Below are 21,284 nucleotides of genomic sequence, written 5' to 3'. Positions count from 1 at the left end.
CCTTCCTTCCTTCTTTCCTTCCTTCCTTTCCTTCCTTTCTTTTTCCTTCTTTCTTTTCTCTCTCTCTTTCTTCCTTTCTTTCCTTTCTTTTCTTTCTTTCTTTCTTTTTTGAGATGGAGTTTCACTCTTGTTGCCCAGGCTGGAATGCAATGGCACCATTTTGGCTTACTGTAACCTCTGCCTGCTGGGTTCAAGTGATTCTCCTACTTCAGCCTTCTGAGTAGCTGGGATTACAGGTGCTTGCCACCATGCCCAGCTAATTTTATTTTTTTTTGAGACGGAGTTTTGCTCTTTTTGCCAGGCTGGAGTGCAATGGCGCGACCTCTGCTCACCGCAACCTCCGCCTCCTGGGTTCGAGTGATTCTCCTGCCCCAGCCTCCCGAGTAGCTGGGATTACAGGCGTGCATGCACCACCACCCTCGCTAATTTTGTATTTTTACTAGAGACGGGGTTTCTCCATGTTGGTCAGGCTGGTCTTGAACTCCCGACCTCAGGTGATCCACGTGCCTCAGCTTCCCAAAGTGCTGGGATTACAGGCATGAGCCACTGCGCCCGGCCATTTTTTTGTATTTTTAATAGAGACGGGGGTTTCTCCATGTTGGCCAGGCTAGTCTCGAACTCCTGACCTCAGGTGATCCACCCGCCTCAGCCTCCAAAAGTGCTGGAATTACAGGCATGAGCCACTGCGCCAGCTCAATTTCATTTTCTACACATTGTTTACTGATGGTTCACTAGCATTGCCAAAATCAAACCATTTCAAGAAAATAAAAGAAGTTCCCACACAATCTAAGGAGAAGGGGGAATCATACAATTGAGATACAATTCTTTGACCATGACTCACACTTTTATAGAGTAATTCAGTGTTTTGGGATGAGATTATCCAGATTATCTGACTTTTTCATTTTCAGAAGGAATCTGAATCTTGGACCATTTCCCACTGTAATAAAGTGTCCCAACCGGGTGTGGTGGTTCACACCTGTCATCTTAGTACTTTGGGAGGCTGAGGCGGGTGGATCATGAGTACAGGAGTTCAAGACCAGCCTGGAACTACAAAAATTAGCCAGGTGCAGTGGCGGGCGCCTGTAATCCCAGCTACTCGTGAGGCTGAGGCAGGAGAATCGCTTGAACCTGGGCAGCAGAGGTTGCAGTGAGCTGAGATCGTGCCACTGCACTCCAGCCTGGATGACAGAGTGAGACTTCATCTCAAACAAAAAGTGTCCCATTGCTGTGGGGAACACCCTCAGGAAGTTATATTTTATTCACCCATCCTGGCAGCTGATGGGGGGAAAAAGCACCGGTGAAGAGAGGAGCAATCACAGGTGAGCCTTGGCAGTGCTCGGGGATGGAAGTAGGTAATTCTTTGAACTCCAGGTCTCTTAGGGTAACCCCTCACCAGAGTAAAGAGTTAGGAGCCTCTAAATCAATGACTGTCTGCCTTAGCTGAACAGTGGTGTCGCTAAGGAGCTTAAAATAAATCCTGATACTTGGAGCCCATCCCAGGTGCAGCCTGAGCACGGGGTGGGGAGCGTAAAGCTCCCCAGGTGGATCTGATGTGCAATCAAGATTGACACTCACTGCTCTAAAGTGATTTAGCAAGTAATTTCTTGTGTAGCCTGTGGATTCCCCCAATGATAAGGCATCCACCAAGAATTATTCAGAGAGCAATCATCACAAAAGCTGCTGTAGACACTGTCAAAGGAAAATACAAACTTGGCACCCCAATTCACTCTGCCAAAAGAAAAATATTAAGCTGAAAGCTGACTCATGCAAGCAACTGCCTTTCCTTTTATTCTTAAGCAGATAGCCACAGAGAAAGGGTTATATAGCTCCACAGGTAGCTACTCTATATTCACCTTATTTTATGTAAAAGTGCCAATTTACTGAGTGTGAGATGAATACAAAATTGATGACTCCCTGACCTGCACCTTTTCTCTTGCAACACGTGGATTACTGTACCCTTCCTTTCCCCTCCAGCCCACTTTTCCCCTTTAAATAATGACATCCTCAAAATCACCTTTGGAGAGAGGCACAGGTAACAGACTGTTTCTGTGATTCTATGTTTATTTCTTTCGGGCATGTCCCTAATCTTGGCAAAATAAACTTCCGGGTTGATTGAGACCAGTCTCAGATATTTTTTGGTTTACAATACAAATGAGGTGGTTACATTTTATTAAAGGTTGGGACCCTTCTGCAGGACAGGGGCAAATCCATGCCACTCATTGGGCTGAGGCAGGAGAATAACTTGAACCCAGGAGGCAGAGGTTGCAGTGAGCCGAGATCTTGTCACTGCGCTCCAGCCTGGGTGACAGAGCAAGACTCCGTCTCAAAAATAAAAAGAAGGAAACAATGTATATTTATTACATTTGCCATATGTAAACCACTGCCCAAGACAGAGGACTTTCAACTACTGTCATGTAAATCATGGATTTTTTGGCTGGGCCCAGTGGCTCATGCCTATAATCCCAGAACTTTGGGAGGCTGAGGCGGGCAGATCACGAAGTCAGGAGATTGAGACCATCCTGGCTAACAAGGTGAAACACCGTCTCTACTAAAAATACAAAAAATTAGCTGGGCATGGTGGTGGGCGCCTATAGTCCGGCTACTCAGGAGGCTGAGGCGGGAGAATGGTGTAAACCCGGGAGGTGGAGATTGCAGTGAGCCGAGTTCATACCACTGCACTCCAGCCTGGGTGACACAGTGAGACTCCGTCTCAAAAAAAAAAAAAAAAGGAAGGAAACGATGCATATTTATTGAATTTGCCATATGCAAACCACTGCCCAAGAGAGAGGACTTTCAACTGCTGTCATATAAATCATGGATTTTTTGGCTGGGCCCAATGGCTAATGCCTGTAATCCCAGAACTTTGGGAGGCTGAGGCGGGCGGATCAGGAGGTCAGGAGATCGAGACCATCCTGGCTAACATGGTGAAACCCCGTCTCCACTAAAAATATAAAAAATTAGTCGGGTGTGGGGTCGGGTGCCTATAGTCCCAGCTATTCGGGAGGCTGATGCAGGAGAATGGTGTGAACCCGGGAGGCGGAGGTTGAAGTGAGTTGAAATAGCATCACTGCACTCCAGCCTGGATGACAGAGCAAGACTCCTTCTCAGAAAAAAAAAACAAAAAAGAAAAAACAAAAAACCAAGGACCTTTTTAAATTTAAGAGGTAGCCCAAATGTGCTTACAATGATTAGTACATAAAAACCATTTGTATTATTCATTTCAAGTATGTTTTCAGTTCTCATTTGATGTAATGGCAGGCAGTGTCATAGTAGACACAATTTTGGAGTCCCATGGACCAGGTTTAAAGCCAGCCCTACACTTACTGGCTGCTAAACCTTCAGTAAGTTACTTAATGTCTCTGAGTGTTGCATATTCTTATTCTGTAAGATACAGACAATGGTCTGTCCTCCAGTGTTGCAGGATCAAATGAGATCATGTACATTAACATGCATTTGGCATGCAGTAAGTGCTCAATAAAGGAGAGCTGTTACTGTTGGTTTCTGGCTTGAAAAGTTTCCCTGAGGTTGCTCAACAAATCTGCAGCCACCCTGTACCAGGAGGCTTGGGATAATGAACAATAATTTTAGGTAAATAGATAGAATAAAAGACCTTTCATTTATATAACTATGAGGCCTGCTGTGTTATGATTTCTGAGACTCAGAGCAAAAAATGTTTATCTGGCAGGCAGCTTTCCCTGTAGAAAGATTAGTCTAAAATCTGAAATTCCACAGTCTGGAATTCGGGGACTCTCACACAAAATTCTGAACACACAGTTACCTCTCAATTAAATTAAGTGTGACCATCACATTTCACCATGAGTTAGGGATTCTTATTTTGGGAATCATCTTTAAAACCATATCCGATCATTTCAGGACTGGTTTCTGTTGCTTATTTCCATAGGACTTATGAAACATAATATCTAAGATGAACTTAGTGGATGGTTTGGAAAATATTGGGACATTTCATATCCTCGCCTTCTTCTGAGTCTTTTTTTGACATTACTGCGTGCATACACTTCCAAGATTAAATCTACATGTGTTTTGTTTTACCCCTTACAAATATATTTTTAAAAAGGAGCTGGATTTTAAGCGTTATAGAAACACAGTTTTCCTTTACTAAGAAAGTAGAATTACAACTGACGTAAAACTTGAACATGCCCGACGCTGAAATAAACCTATCTGCATGTTTCCTATGACCAATAGTCCTAGTTTAACAAAACAAATGCAGATTTGAAGAAGTCAGTTCAATAATGTTACAGACAAAAATGATTTATGCCACACAACTCGAGAAATAACACTTTGTCCTTGTTGTCTATCATTAGGACTACCATTGTAACTAATATTGGTTGTTTTTTTGTTTGTTTTTGTTTTTGAGACAGAGTCTTACTCTGTTGCCCAGGCTGGAGTGCAGTGGCACCATCTCGGCTCACTGCAACCTCTGCCTCCTGGGTTCAAGCAATTCTCCTACCTCAGCCTCCCCAGTAGGTGGGACTACAGGCATTTGCCACCATGCCTGGCTCATTTTTTATATGTTTAGTAGAGGCGAGGTTTCACCATGTTGGCCAGGCTGGTCTCGAATTCCTGACTTCAGGTGATCCACCCGCCTCAGCCTCCCAAAGTGCTGGAATTATAGATGTGAACCACCATGCCTGGCCTTCATATTGTTTGTATTATCAAAAATAACATTGCTTGGCCGGGTGCGGCGGCTCACACCTGTAATCCCAGCACTTTGGGAGGCCGAGGCAGGTGGATTACGAGGTCAGGAGATCAAGACCATCCTGGCTAACACAGTGAAACCCCGTCTCTACTAAAGAATACAAAAAATTAGCCAGGCATAGTGGCGAGCGCCTATAGTCCCAGCTACTTGGGAGGCTGAGGCAGGAGAAAGGCGTGAACCCAGGAGGCGGAGGTTGCAGTGAGCCAAGATTGTGCCACTGCACTCCAGCCTGGGTGACAGAGCAAGACTCTGTCTCAAAAACAAAACAAAACAAAACAACACAAAACAAAACAAAACAACATTGCTCACACCTGTAATCCCAGCACTTTGAGAGGCTGAGGCAGGAGGATCTCTTAAAGCAGGAGTTTGAGATCAACCTGGGCAATATAGCAAGGCCCCATCTCTACAAAAAAGTTTTAAAAATTAGCAGGGCATGGTAGCATATGCCTGTAGTTTTAGTACTCAGGCAGCTGAGGTGGTAGGATTGCTTGAGCCCAGGTGTTCAAGGCTGCAGTGAGTTTTGATTGTGCTACTGCACTCCACCCTGGGCAACAGAGTGACATCCTGTTTCTAAAAAAAGTCAAAAAAAAAAAAAATGAGTTGAATGTCAGCCAAGATCAACAAGTCTCTGAATTGGATTCAAGAAATTAATTACTAATTGGAAATCATTGAAAAGCACAGATTCCAATCAGACACACATTGGCCTGGCATACAGATACTCGCACAAAACCAAAGACAGATTAGAGGCCATTTGTGTTTCCAGGATAAAATATATTATAAATATTTTAAATTCAAACAATTAGATATAAATATATGGCTTTCACCTTCAAGTGAAACAACTGAAAAACATCATAGTGGTGGTTACCTCAGAGCATTGTTAAGGGAAGGAAATAAAACTAAATGAGATAATGTAAGGGAAAGCCCCTAGTATATAATAGATGCTTATTAAATATTAATTGGCAGTAAGAGTTATTTCATTTTCAAACTGAAACACATTAGCCATCATAGCATTATATTTATAATAACTTCCCAGGTTTAGTATCTCCAGCTATATAAGACTTGACGTCATAGATTGCTGTGTGGTTAGGTTTAACTAGAAAATACAACAATAGGTAGTATATATTCAGGAAAACTTGAATCGATGCTCCCATGTTAAACAATTGTTTTAAAAAAGAAAATGCAGTCAGACACAGTGGCTCAGGCTGGTAATTCCAGGATTTTGGGAGGCCAAGGTGGGCAGATCTCTTAAGGCCAGGATTTCGAGACCAGCCTGGGCCACATGGAGAAACCTCGTTTCAAAAGAAAAAAAAGAAAATACAAGAATATGTTGTTATTACTTTCTGTTAGCTATATATCAGTAAGCTTTCTAGAGACAGTTTAGAAGATTTTTCAATAATGAGTGATCAATAATATCTCAAATTAAAAACATCAGAATTCGGGCTGGGCACGGTGGCTCACACCTGTAATCCCAGCAGTTTGGGAGGCCAAGGCAGGTGATCACTTGCGGTCAGGAGTTTAAGACCAGCCTGGCCAACATGGTGAAACCTTGTCTTTACTAAAAATACAAAAAATTAACTGGGCGTGGTGGTGTCTGTAGTCCCAGCTACTAGGGAGGCTGAGGCAGGAGAATCGCTTGAACCTGGATGGCAGAGGTTGCAGTGAGCCCAGATTGTGCCACTCTGCTCCAGCCTGGGTGACAAAGCAAGACTTTGTCCAAAAAAAAAAAAAAATCAGAACTCTGAAATGAGATTGTTACTGGACTTTTATAGTGTTTTATCTAACATTTTTATCTTTAAAATATTCATAAATGTTACATAAGCAGATATTTATAATGGTAGATAATGAATTATAATGGTTAGGCAAACAGACTTTGGGGCTAAATAAAGTTTTTTAAATGAAAGTCTTTTTTTTTTTTTTTTTTTTAAGCCAGTTAAATTTAGCAGTCAGGGTTTGTTTACCAGCTTTAGTGACACTAATGTTAATAAGTTCTGATAATCCACTACCACTGGACCAGCCAAAATGATGAATTTTTAAAATACTCCAAATGTTTAAAGTATTTAAATTGTTATATCACACAAGAGACAAGAGGACAAATATTGTATGATTTCACTTACATGAGGTACCTAGAATAGTCAAATTCATAGAGACAGAAAGTAGAGTGGTGGTGGCCGGGGTGAGGGGAGATGGGAATGGGGAATTTGTGTTTATTGGATACGGTTTCTGTTTGGGAAGATGAAAAGAAGTTCTGAAGATGGATGGTGGTGATGGTTGTGCAACAATATGAGTGTATTTAATGGGATTCAAAATGCTTACAATGGTAAAATTATTTTTTTTTTGAAAGGGAGTCTCGCTTTGTCTCCCAGGCTGGTGTGCAATGGCACAACCTCGGCTCACTGCAACCTCCACCTCCCAGGTTCAACCAATTCTCCTGCTTCAGCCTCCTGAGTAGCTGGGATTACAGGCACAGGCCACCACACCTGGCTAATTTTTGTATTTTTAGTACAGACAGGGTTTGCCATGTTGGCCAGGCTGATCTCGAACATCTGACCTCAACTGATCCACCCGAGTTGGCCAAAGTGCTGGGATTACAGGTGTGAGCCACTGTGCCTGGCCTAAAATGGTAAATTTTATGTAATGCATATTTTATCACAATTAAAAAATAGTAGCTAGTAACATCCAATATCAAACGTTACAACAATATAAAACATTACTTACAGTGGGGAATTGTCATTTGATAATGATTCAGTTTTACAACAGGTCACACATGAACATACCCACTATCAAGGTGATGCCCATGCTGAGGGAGCTGACCCACGCGGTCAGGCCGCGGCTCTGGTGGAATTCTTCCAGCCATTCCACATTGAGGACACCCAGGGCCATCTGGGAGCCCATGATGAGGATGTGCACAAAGAAAGAGGAGAGCACCATCATCCAAGCCCATCCGCCATCAATGTTTGGGTGGGGCTTAAGTGTCTTTTTGTCTTTGGGGTCATCTTCAAAATCATACCCAATATCTTCATGACTGGTATACATTTTCCAAGATTTTTCTGAAATACATATAACAAATAATTTCATGGAACATCTAAATGAAAAATATCTTCATCTTCTCTGTACAGCTCTACCTCCCCATCATGGTCAAAGTGGCTCCAGTATCACATCTGATCTTCAGGTTAATCTTTGTCACCATACAGATTTGAAGACACTCCTTACTGTTTCCCAGGATCAGGTGCTTTTATGAAACCCGTTTCATCTTACAGCCATCACCTATGTAGGTATTACAATCTTGGGAATAGACTCAGAGAAGTAAGGTGATTTTCTAAGGCCTGTATTTAGTGTGGTCAGTTGGGAAACTAGGATTTGACCCCAGTTAGTCCTGACTCCAAACCCCATACCCTGTCTCCCTTACAGAGATGGATATTGACAGGTGACAAGAAAGATGTCAGAGAAGGAACATCTGGCTTCCGGCAGTCTTTCAGGGTAGCTTCACCTTGGTGGGGCCCCTAGCAGAGGATCTGGTTCTCAGTTTTTGTGGGTGCAAATGTTAATTTGTTAATTTGCATCCAGAGTGGATTAGCCTCAGGGGGTCTGGCTCATGCTAACCCAACTCAGGAGAGACTGATAAGGCCAATTGATTACAATGAAAGACATAGCTTTCTAATAATGGTGGTACTTATGTCTCATTATACAAGACACGTACTTTACCCCCCTCCACCCACCCCCATTCCTAGTATTTACATGGAGAACTTAATTAGTTACTAGAAAATTACTTCAAAAATAGGGTATCAGACTAAAGGAGTTTGAATAGATACTATGGTGACATACAGGTCACCAGGCGAGGTTACCAGGTAGGCAGGGGCTAGATCATGCAGGGCCCTTGTGAGTCAAATAAGGAGCTTGTAGTTTATCTTGTACATAATGAACAGCCATTGGCTGAATTTACATCAGGAGGAGACATAATGAGATGGGTACTTTGCATAGATCTATCTCTCAAGATGTCTGAATGAGAGGAGGGAGGCTAGATGGAGCTAGAGGATGCTAGCTCCTCTTTTGTTTGTTTGAGACAGGGTCTCGCTCTGTCACCCAGGCCGGAGTGCAGTGGTGTGATCATAGCTCACTGTGGTCTTGAACTCCTTGACTCAAGGGATCTCCCACTTCAGCCTCCTCAATAACCGGGACTACAGGTACATGCCACCATGCCTGACTAATTTTCTTATGTATATATGTATGTATGTATGTATGTAGAGACAGGATGTCACTATGTTGCCCAGGCTGGTCTTGAACTCCTGGCTTCAAGCGATCCTCCTGCCTCCGCCTCCCAAAATGCTGGTATTACAGGTGTGAGCCACTGTGCCTGGCCTGTTTCATTTTTCATGGTTTTTTTAAATTTTTATTTTTGGATGAGAATTAAGTGTGTGTACAAAGACAGGATAAGGAGCAGGAGTTGCGGGTAGAGAGACAGAGATATAATGATGATAATGACTAATCCTGGAGATGGTGAAACAGATTGGTCTTGATTAGGAAGAGAGACCCATCCTCTGAGTCTGGAGCAAGGAGCGGGTGGATGGACCTATGATGGTAAGCAGTGGGATGGAAAGTCACATCTGATGGTTTAATTTCTTTGGTGAAGCAGGAAGTTAGGTTATAGGCTGAGAATGAGGAGGGCGGAGGTTGTGTAGGAGCCTTAATGCTCAAAATAATGGAAGAGACTGTTGCCTACAACAAGTGGAAATGATTGCTGGGCAGTTCCAAAGGTCAAGTTGAGCCCTGCAGGGTCCCACTACCCAGCTATGGCCATGGAGCACCAAGGACAGAGCCAGGGAGCACTCTGCCCTGGAGCTTGCAATAAGCTGGAAGACTTAAAAACAACAAACAGCTAAAAGTTGGTCTGCTTTCTAAATCATCACTACATGCCAGCAATTCTAGACAATTACACTGAAAAAATGTTTAGCTGGTCTAAGTTCCAATTATGTTGAGTTTTAATTATGTATATGTATGCTTCAAATTAGCCAGTTTTCATTTCTCATCCTTTTGTAAACATTGTATTCTACATGGAAGTTATTTCAAGAACTCCTGGTTTTAAGTTGACCCTGGCACATGTGTAGCACCAGCTACACACATTAGTTGGGAGGGGAAGCTCCTAAGAGTTCAGAATTGTTGGTAAAACGATACCCACTTGGCAAAATCCACACCCACAATCCCTGTCGCGTTACGTGTTGCCGCCTTTCTCAGAACACTCTAGGTAAACCGTGCCAGCACAATTATTGTCCAGAAAAAGAACCAGATCTTGAGTCACTTCACTTCTGTCACTCTTATGTACTCACTTGGAGATTCTGTCACTCTTATGTACTCACTTGGAGATTCTGTCACTCTTATGTACTCACTTGGAGATTCTGTCACTCTTATGTACTCACTTGGAGATTCTAATTTACAATTCAAAATAGTGAAACTGAAGACTGTGAGGTACAAAACCTTGGTTTGGAAAGTGACATTTTAAATTAATACTTGAAATGTTTTCTCAATTTGAACAACATCTTTTTTTTTTTTTTTGAGACAGAGTGTTGCTCTGTCACCCAGGCTGGAGGGCAGTGGCGTAATCTTGACTCACTGCAACCTCTGCATCCTGGGTTCAAGCAATTCTCGTGTTTCAGCCTCCTAAGTAGCTGGGACTACAGGCATGCGCCCCCAACATCTGGCTAATTTTTGTATTTTTATTAGAGACAGGGTTTCGCCATGATGGCCAGGCTGGTCTTGAACTCCTGACCTCAAGTGATCCTCCTGCCTCGGCTTTCAAAGTGGTGAAACACCACACCCGGCTTAATATCTTTAAAATTGAAATATATTCTTCTTTTGAACAGAAGAACAATGACATAATGAGTATTACTGACCATTACATGATTATTACTGAAAATCATTTTGTTGTCATGATGGATGGTGATGTAAAAAAAACGATCCATTCTGGGTGTCAAAGTCACTAAGAAGTCTCGAATTGTAGGGCTCTTCTCAGGAGTGTTCTGATGTGGACGGGTAGGAGAGAGGAGCAGATTGTGGCAAATTGTACAGTGCCTACAGCCTATTTCTATCCACACCTGAGTTAAGAATTTTTTGTTTGTTTTTGCCGTTTTTTTTTTTTTTTTTTTTTGAGACAGAGTCTTGTTCTGTCACTGGAGTGCAGTGGTGTAATCTTAGCGCACTGCAGCCTTGAACTAGCAGGCTCCAGTGATCCTTCTGCCTCAGCCTCCAGAGTAGCAGGTATTACCGGCACACACCACCACAACTGGCTAATTTAAAACTTTTTTGTAGAAATGGACTTTCACCATGTTGCCCAGCCTCGTCTCAAGCAATCCTCCTGCTTTGCAATCCCAAAGTGCTCGATTACTTTACCTTTTTAAAGGCTATGTTTCCCCAAAACCCTAAAATACTCTGACCCCTTAGAGGAAAAGTTTGCTGACCCCTGGACTAGAGCATTGGTTCTGGCTAAGGGTTTATTGGGGGAAAAATTGAGTGTAGGGGAACCAAGTACCAGTGGAGGAGCAACTTAGTGGATCTGTCTGGGGCTCATCTTCTTTCTTTTTGTCACACCTTGTTCTTATTATTACTTTTACCTTTTAAGTTATTCCATCTCCTCAACAGCTGTCCAGTCCTCAGCCACTACAGCAGCTATGTACAGTGCTGCTCTTGGCCTGGGTCCTTCCTCCTTCACACATCTCGCTACCTCCCATTATCCAGATTGCTGGGAGTGATAAAATGTTTATCTCAGAAGCCAATTTCCAGGTCGGGTGCAGTGGCTCATGCCTGTAATCCTAGCACTTTGGGAGGCTGAGGTGGGTGGATCACCTGAGGTCAGGAGTTCGAGACCAGCCTGGCCAACATGGTGAAACCCTGTCTCTACTAAAAAGAGAAAAATTAGTTGGGCGTGGTGGCAGGCGCCTAAAATCCCAGCTACTCGGGAGGCTGAGGTAGGAGAATTGCTTGAAGCTGTGGGAGCAAAGGTTGCAGTAGTGAGGCGAGATCACGTCGCTGCACTCCAGCCTGGGTTAAAGAGCGAAATTCCATCTCAAAACAAAACAAAACAAAGCAAAAGCCAATTTCTTCATCCCTTTGAGTTATCATTAGGATGGAGTCCCTTCAGCACCTTCTCCCAGCTATTGTGTGTGATTTTCTCTCCTTCCCCTCCTCTCTCCTTCCAGCCTCCTCACCCTCGTCTGCTCATCCTTCAAGAGTCAGCTAATTTTTAATAGTGAAACCCTGAAACAGTGAGAAAAGACCCTGAAAACATCTTTACTATTCCAACATCAGAATATTTGTTAAATCAATTGATTGCAGCATAGTTAGACAATGTAGGTCTGTCATCAATAATAAAGTTCACTCTTTAGCGTGACCCTCTACGTTTTCAAAGAGCCCTAGACAGCTTTATTTTTGACATATGTAATAACCTCTTTGTTATTTCTACCAAGACATGTATCCATAGGAAAAAAGACTGGAGCAAAACAAAGAAAAATGTTGATGGAGATTATTCTTTGAACGATGGTCTTACCAGGAATTTCCCCCTTCTTTCTACATATCTTAGTGGTGAGAAATTTCCTCAATATGCCAGGTGTGGTGGCTCATGCCTGTAATCCCAGCAATCTGGGAGGCTGAGGCAGGAGGATTAGTTGAGTTCAGGAGTTTAAGACCAGCCTGGACAACAGTGAGACCTCGTCTCCGTAAATAAAAATTAGCCAGGCACATGTGGTGATGCATGCTTGTGGTTCCAGCTATCTGGAGGCAGAGGTGGGAGAATTGCTTGAGCTTGGGAAGTTGAGGCTGCAGTGAGTCATGATCATGCCACTGCACTACAGCCTGGGAGACAGAGTGAGACCCTGTCTCAAAAAAAAAAAAAAAAAAAAAAAATTCCTTAATAGATACATATTACCTGTATTATAAGAAAATAAAAGCCTATCTTTTAAATATTGTCTGGATCAGCCTCTTACCTCCAGGTAAATTAGTGGCTGACTTGTAAAAGAAAACAAAACAAGATGACCTTTATTGGGAAGTCTTCCAGTTTGTCTTGGGTTTCAGGCTTGTGTGTGTGTGTGTGTGTGTGTGTGTGTGTCTGTGTGTCTGTGTGTCTGTGTGTATCTGTCACCCTCCCAACATCTGAGCCTGCTTGGGGCTAGAAAGGGATGGGGCAGCCCTTGCTCTCCAAAGCTCACAGCGCAGGGCAGAGTTGCACTGTCAAAGGGCCAGTGGATGAGCCCAAAGAGGGTTCAGAATGGATGGCTGGTAGTTGTCTTCCCTCTGCCTCTGTTGTGTGCAGAATCCTGAGGAGCCAGAAAGAGGAGAACCAGGCAGCTTGACACAAGGTGTGAACGGCTCATAAAAATATTTTCCCAACCATGGGACAATGCTCAGCTATGTTTAATATGATGAAACAACGACACATGGTGTTTTCCTGAAGTTCATTTACAACAAGAAAGGCTTTGAAGTAATACAAATTCAAAAGTTAGAGTTTTTTAGGCCGGGCGCCATGGCTCATGCCAGTAATCCCAGCACTTTGGGAGGCCGAGGTAGGCAGATCACCTGAGGTTGGGAGTGTGAGACCAACCTGACCAACATGGAGAAACCCTGTCTCTACTAAAAATACAAAATTAGCCGGGTGTGGTGGCTCATGCCTTTAATCCCAGCTACGCGGGAGGCTGAGGCAGGAGAATCGCTTGCACCCAGGAGGCAGAGGTTGCAGTGAGCCGAGATCGCGCCAGTGCACTCCAGCCTGGGCACCAAGAGCGAAACCCCATCTCAAAACTAACGAGTAACAACAATAAAAGTACAAAAGTTATAGTTTCTCAGCCCATGGGTTGAAATATTAAGCACTTTTCTAAATCAATGTTAAGAACTTTATATTCTTACTGAATTATTTATGGGTGAAGAGATGCAGGTGCCATCAAACTGCTCTTGATATTTCTAGTTTGTTCATAAATAAGTGACACTGAATAGCATTTAACGGACACATTTTATTCAAGAGGCACAAAGGTGCATGTAGAATATAGTGTCAAATGCAGAGCAGTGGCGGCAGGCAAGGGTGGGGCAAAAAGTTCTCCTATTTTTTTTGAGACGAAGTCTCACTCTGTTGCCCAGGATGGAGTGCAGTGGCACCATCTCGGCTCATTGCAACCTCTACCTTCCAGGTTTAAGCGATTCTCCTGCCTCAGCCTCCTGAGTAGCTGGGACTACAGATGCACACCACCATGCCAGATAATTTTTGTATTTTTGTAGAGATGGAGTTTCACCATGTTGGTCAGGCTGGTCTCGAACTCCTAACCTCAAGTGATCCACCTGCCTTGGCCTCTCAAAGTGCTGGGATTACAGGCGTGAGCCAGCATGCCTGGCCCAAAAAGTTCTTTTGGATCCTCAAGAGGCCCCTATAGATCTGCTGAGCAATGGAGTCATTTGTATTTCACACTGAAATCTCTCCAAAAGTAATTACTGTTTTGACTATTCATGGTTAACTTCTTTTCCAACTAGTTAATGAAAACAAAAGACAACAGAAAACAAATGTTTATCCCTCCAACTCCAAGATTGCTTTTAGCATTCATATAATTATATGTACATATAATTATATATGTATTTATATAAGATATAAGAATAATTTTAATATTATAATCCTACTCCACACCTGGCGAGAGGGAGAACTTAGAGGGTGTATCTGTACCCCCAGGCTCCATATCCTTGTCCACCATAGGGACAAGATCCCTTACATTTTCTATATCCCGACATACAAGTAGAAGGACAATATGCATGTGGCACACTGAGGCAGTGAATGTGGGGCTTCTGCTAAGGATTAATATGTAAAATGTGGCAGAGCATGCTGGCTCACGCCTGTAATCCCAGCACTTTGGGAGGCTAAGGGGGTTGGATCACTTGAGATCAGGAGTCTGAGACCAGCCTGGCCAACATGGTGAAACCCCTTCTTTACTAAAAATACAAAAATTAGCCGGTGTGGTGGGGTGCACCTATAGTCCCAGCTATTCGGGAGGCTGAGGCAGGAGAATTGCTTGAACCTGGGAGATGGAGGTTGCAGTGAGCTGAGATGGTGCCACCGCACTCTAGCCTGGATGACAGAAGGAGACTCTGCCTCAAGAAAAAATAAAAGTAAATGGTAACCCACTCTAAGCAAGCTTGCTATTGGAAGCTTGGCAAAAAATACTAGGGCCTCGTTCTGAAGAAAAATAAGAAAATGGGAAGATTACGGGAGCAATAGTCAGCCTTCCATTCTCCCCAAATGAGTTCATAGACGATGAAAAATAAATTGTAAATGGGGATAACATACGTAGGCTATGAAATTGGGTCAGCTACATATTTACATGATAATAGGCAGAAATGAAAATAACAGATCCTTCTAGGGTGTATCAGATATTAGAACAAAATTAAATTTTCTACAGCTGTGTAGAAAGTTTTACAAGCAAGTCTTTTTTTTTTTTTTTTTCTTTTGACGGGGTATGGCTTTGTCGCCCAGGCTGGAGTGCACTGGTGAGATCTTGGCTCACTGCAACCTCTGCTTCCCGAGTTCAAGCGATTCTCCTGTCTCAGCCTCCCGAGTAGCTGGGACTACAGGTGTGCGCCACCGCACCTGGCTAATTTTTGTATCTTTAGTAGAGAAGGGGTTTCGCCATGTTAGCCAGGCTGGTCTCGAACTCCTGACCTCGGATGATCCACCCGCCTCGGCCTCCCAAAGTGCTGGGATTACAGGCGTGAGCCACCGCGCCTGGCCAAGTCATTCGTTTTTAATTTGGCTATTGTTATTACGTTGCATGTGGTGAACTCATTACACATAAGGAAAGCGGGAAGCACCAAGCTAAAATTAAAATTACCATCTCCCCCAAAGTTACGCAGAGCGTGGTGGTAGCGGCTCTGCATCCCATGCAGGTGAGTGCGGGGTTCACTCTTAATTCGGCTCTGCAGGCGCTTCCGCGCTCTGCACCTGGTGTGTACAGGGCATTTGGGGCCTTTAGAGGGCGCACTTGCAGCCAGCAGGCTGAAGAGGCTGCCGCGGAGAAGGCTGGGGAGCTGATCTGGTGCAGAGAGCACAGGAGAAAAACAAAACTGAAAAAATCACACCGAATAAGGAGGACTCAACACATACATGCTTCTGGGTCACGGGCTGTGCTTGGTGGCTTCTCCAACGCAATCCAGTCCAATTGGCATGAATGTCCCCATTTTACAGATGAAGAATCTGAGCCATCAAATGGGAGCAATGAAGCTTAGAAGGGTTAAACTAGCAGGCGGTGGAAACCAAATTCTCTCTCTCTCACACACACACACACACAGCCGCATACGCACGCACACGCAAACAAAGAAGCCAGACAAGGCAAGGGAGAATCTCTGTAATCCCCAATAATGGCCCTCAGTCATCCTTGTTAATGAGCCCGAATCAACTTTTCCTCAGGCAAAACACGGCTTAATTGGAAAGCAGAGTTGAGCTCCTAAAACATCGTCATGGCCTTGGCAGCGTTTAGCCCCGAAATGGCCGTCCCTGGTCCCTCATCCCATTTCAGCCTGTCTTGAGGAGCCTCGATCAGAAGTGCTAAGGGGGCCCAGCCTCTGCGCGCCCTGGGCGTGGGATCGTGCCCGCGGGGTACGGCCTCCGCGCCCCACCCTCCGAGCTCCCTCCACCACCCGCGCTTGGTGCTACCCCTCCCTCGGCACCCCGAGATCACATCCCCACTTCGGGCACCCCGCATCCCTCGGCGCGTTCGGAAGCCAGCAGCCCCGCGGGGAAGCTAGGCAGGCTGCAGCACCACAGCCTGTGCAGAGAGGCATCCGCAACCCCCGAGGTCCCTAGACGCAGCCCGGGGTCCTCCGCTCTCCGCCTCATCACTGTCCAGTTCGAGTCCCAAACCGGCCTGGAGAGCAGACGGGCAGCGAGGCTGGGCTCCGGGCAGAGCGCGCCTCTCCAGCCAGACGGGGGTGCCCTGGATGACGCTTGCGGGGCCCCGGCCGGCTTGAGCAGCAAGGCGCGCGTCCCCAAGCTCCGCCTGGCGGTCTGCCCTGAACCGCCGGTTACCCTGCCCGCCCGCAGTTCCCGAGCCTCCGCGGCGGCCTTTGCACTACCACCCGCCCCGGCACAGCCTCGCCCTCCACCGCCCGGGCAGCCTTTCCGGAGCCTGCCTTGGGCTGGGGCCGCCCCTTCCCAGGGGTTCCTGGGGTGCAGCGGCCATCCGAAACCCAGGCTCCGATGCCCCCAGCGCCGCTCTACACCCAGGCCCGCGGCGCGCGCGGCCTCGGATACTTACCGCCCGAGGCCCGCTGGATTGCGGCCTCACTCGGCTCCACGCCCGGATCCTCGAACTTGCTGCTCTGCTTGGAGCCCCCTGAGCTGCTGGGTGTAGAGATTTGTTGCAATGTCGCCTATCATCCTGGAGATGCGGGTGCCTGCGACTCAGCTCTCCGCCGGGCTCGGTGCGCTCTGTGCGGGGCTCCCGGGTTCTTCCGCCGCTCGCTGCCAGGCCAGATGAGCGTTTGGTGGAGCTGAAAGCTCGACGCCGCAGTCCAGGTGGCTTTAAAAAGGGTGCGTTTGGAGGTGCCCAAACCTAACCTGGGCTTCCTTCCAATCGGAGCAATTTCAAATCTTCATGCTCGTTCAATCCTATACCGGCTAATTCTGGTTTGGCAGGGAAAAAAATGTAGTCACCTCACATGCACACTCTTGTGGCCGGTTGAAGTTTATAGCTTTGGCTGAGGTTCCGCTAAGTCGCTGCACATTTATCACTGGAGGAAAGGTCCTGAAACCTAATCCAGGATGCAAGTGTGACTAGCAGTAGCCTCCATTTATCTGAGATGCTAGAGAAGGGATGAAACAGACCCTCACTGCAATATTTTTGGCCAAAGAGGAGTCAAAGTCCCTTACTCTCTCTGTTTTAGACATATGGGTTTCACTATTTTGCCAGGCTGGTCTCCGACACTTGGATTCAAGGGATCCTCTGACCTTGGCCTTCCAAAGTGCTGGGATCACAAGCTGAGCCCCCGTGACCGGTCAGTCCCTCATTCTTGGTTCCACTCTGGGTCCCACCTCTCCTTGCTCTTTCTGCACGTCCATTACCTACCTTCGTGGGCACCGGGCACAACTTTCATCTCAATGCCTCCCTACCTCATTCCCAGCAGGGCACACAACACAGTGTTTTGCCTTGGACAGTTTTCTGTATGATTGAAGTGAATGCGTGAGTCGATGAAGGCTGTGCTGTTTTCTTCCCACTTGAAGGTTTTGCAGTAGTTCTCTACTGCTGTTGTGATACACTGCGATATTACTGTGATAAACACAGTAATAGCAGAGGAAAACCACACAAATTCACTGTTTTATAGTTCTGGAGGTCAGCAGTTTGAAATGGGTCATACTGGGCTAAGGTCATGGTGTTGGCACCTTGAAGGCTGTGTTCCTTCTTATGGCTGTAGGGGAGAGCCACCAGCGTCTGCAGGCCGCCCGCATTCCTTGGCTAGTGGCTCTTCCTCCATCTTCAAAGCTAGCACTGCTGCATCATTCTGTCTTCTTTCCATACTCACATTGCCTTGTCTCCTCTTTTCTGCCCCCACCCCTTTCCACTTTTAAGGACCCTGGGGATTACATTGAGTGTAATGAGATAATACAGATAATCTCTCTATTTTAAGGCCAGCTGATTAGCAACCTTAATTCCATCTGCAACCTTAATTCCCCTTTTGCCAGGTAAGGTAACAAATTCAGAGGTTCCAGGGATTAGGATGCGGACATCTTTGGGAGACCATTATTCTGCCTACCACAGATTTCCTTCTTTCTTCCTTTCCTTTTTTTCTTCCTTCTTTTTGGTTTCTTTGAAAAAAATTCACATGTATTTCATATTGCCTTTATGTTTGTTTGTTTGAGACAGGGTCTCACTCGGTCACCCAAGCTGGAATACAGTAGCATGATCACAGCTCACCGCAGCCTTAACCTCCCGGGCTCAGGTGATCCTCCCACCTCAGCCTCCTGAGTAGCTGGGACTACAGGCGCGTGCCACCATGCCTGGCTAATTTTTTTGACTTTTTATAGAGATGGAGTCTCATTATGTTGGCCAGGCTGGTCTTGACCTTTTGGACTCAAGTGATCTGGCTGCCTCAGCCTCCCAAAGTGCTGGGATTACAGGCATGAGCCACTGCACCCGGCCTATATTGCTATTTCTTGTATCAACTCTCTCTCTCTTTTTTTTTTTTTTTTTTTTTTTTTTGAGATGGAATCTCATTCTATCACCCAGGCTAGAGTGCAGTGGCAATCTTGGCTCACTACAACCTCTGCCTCCCAGGTTCAAGCGATTCTCCTGCCTCAGCATCCTGAGTAGCTGGGGTTATAGGAGCGTGCCACCATGCCCAGCTAATTTTATATCAACTCTTGATTTAAAAATAATTGAGTCTTGGCACAGTGGCTCACGCCTGTAATCCCAGCACTTTGGGAGGCCAAGGCAGGTGGACCATTTGAGGCTAGGAGTTCAAGACCCGCTTGGCCAACATGGTGAAACCCCGTCTCTACTAAAAATACGAAAATTAGCTGGGTGTGGTGGTGCCTGCCTGTAATTCCAGCTGCTTGGGAGGCTAAGGCGTGATAATGCTTGAATCTGGGAGGCAAGAATCGCTTAAACCTGGGAGGTGAGCTGAGATCGCGCCACTGCATTCTAGCCTGGGTGACAGAGTGAGACTCGGTCTCAAAAAAAAAAAAAAAAAAGATAAAAAAAATTTTAAGAAAATTGTGAGAAATTGTGGCCAAGTGGGGCATTTTGATGAGGTGCTAGGCTGCAGTGGCTTACATATCTTACTCTTGCTGATAAGAACACGGGCAACTGGATGGTTAGTGTTCCCTTGGGTGGTGCCTCTCATATCCACTCATTTCAAGCAGGCTTTTGACAGCAAGATTAGGGTTCCTGACAAGCACTTCAATTCCCGATGATCCATTTTGTTTGAAAAGAAGTTTGCAAGTTTTTTTTTTTTTTTTTTTAGTAGAGACGGGGTTTCACCGTGTTAGCCAAGATGGTCTCCATCTCCTGACCTCGTGATCCACCGTCTTGGCCTCCCAAAGTGCTGGGATTACAGGCTTGAGCCACTGCGCCCGGCCTGTCTGTAAGATTTTTAAGTCTGTTTTTTTTTTCTCTGAAAACTTGCCCACTTACGGAAGTATGATGGATCTCATATGAACTGTGCATATTTAGTGTCCAATTTGATGAATTTCAGCATATGGAGGTAGGATGGATCTGGTATGAACTATGCATATTTAGTGTACAGTTTGATGAGTTACAGCACGTCTATGGAACTACCACCTCAATCAAATGACTCCAAAATTTTCCTTGTGCTGCTTTGTAATCCTCATCCCACCTTCACACACCCAGGCAGTCTTTAACTGGCTCTCTGAGAAGCTTCTACTCTGGACCGTGAAGGCTTTTCTGATCAATTATTTTGTCTTCATAAGTTTCATTGCTCTTAGCTGTCTGTTGGTCTCTCAGTGACACAGGTGAATTGAGAACAGGCCCAACGCAAAGAGGACTGTGACCCATACGTTGGTATGTCTGGGTTAAATAAATAGAAATCCACTATCAGGCCGGGCGCAGTGGCTCACGCCTGTAATCCCAGCACTTTGGGAGGCTGAGGTGGGTGGATCGCTTGAGGCTGGGAGCTCGAGACCAGCCGGGCCAACATGGTGAAACCCTGTCTCTACTAAAAATACAAAAATTAGCTGGGCGTAGTGGCGGATGCCCGTAATCCCAGCTACTCAGGAGGCTGAGGCAGGTGAATCGCTTGAACCCAGGATACGGAGGTTGCAGTGAGCCAGGATCGCACCATTGCACTCCAGCCTGGGCGACACAGCAAGACTCCGTCTCAAAAAAAAAAAAAAAAAGGAAATCCACCTTCAATTAGGATGTAAAATATAAGCGCTAAACTCTTTTCATGTATCTGAAGTAGAGAAACCTGACATTCTCTCTTGATTTTTAGGCAAATTATATGTTTTCTCTCAATAACAATCTTACCTTTAATTGAATTGCATTAGTTAACAACCTCGCCTCTTAAGAATGTAAACTAATTCACATGCTGCCTGTAAAAGCCTCTTCTCTTAGTTCCAATCACGTACTCAATTGATTTCATAATCCCACATTGGAATTGGGGTGAAACTAAGAATTTGGACAATCTGTGCCTTAATTTTGGTGGTTTAATGGTGTAGAATAGGCACAGAGTGGGATAGAATTAGCTTTTGAGGAAGTTGCTAGCACAGAACATTGAAGGGGTGAGAGAAATGCCTTAAAGGGTCACTATGACTGCTTCACTGTTGTAACCAGCCCAGATGTAAAGATGACCCGCAGCCCACATGGTCATCAAGAATATCCTCTGTCTCTCAGTGCAGCCCTCTTCCCCACTCCTCTGAGTTTAATGTGGGGAGATCAAAGACTAGAACCCAGAATACATGTGCCTGAAATGCAAGTGTGCTTGGAAACCACAGGGCTAGCCACACACTGCACAGCCAGATGAAGCTTTATGAAGGAGGAAGGAAATGCTTTCTCTTACACAGGGCCAGAAACCCAGTGCAGTGCCCAAATCCTTCCCA

The 21,284-nt window shown here is 45.3% G+C and overlaps 1 protein-coding gene across 1 annotated transcript in view; it reads right to left on the bottom strand.

Moving 5' to 3' along the window:
• LOC108540444 (monocarboxylate transporter 14-like) overlaps window positions 1-17,430 on the bottom strand; it is a 35,671-nt gene extending 18,241 nt beyond the window's left edge. Inside the window, 2 exon segments of the mRNA XM_017889520.1 lie at window positions 7,492-7,764; window positions 16,987-17,430. Coding sequence (XP_017745009.1) covers window positions 7,492-7,750 — 259 coding nt within the window. The 5' untranslated portion in view covers window positions 7,751-7,764; window positions 16,987-17,430.
• Between the last annotated feature and the right edge of the window lie 3,854 nt (window positions 17,431-21,284).

Source organism: Rhinopithecus bieti, unplaced genomic scaffold (assembly GCF_001698545.2).
Source record: "Rhinopithecus bieti isolate Rb0 unplaced genomic scaffold, ASM169854v2 scaffold_19546, whole genome shotgun sequence".
Taxonomy (NCBI): domain Eukaryota; kingdom Metazoa; phylum Chordata; class Mammalia; order Primates; family Cercopithecidae; genus Rhinopithecus; species Rhinopithecus bieti.
Note: the sequence above shows the minus strand (reverse complement) of the source record. Positions and strands in the feature narration are given on the sequence as shown.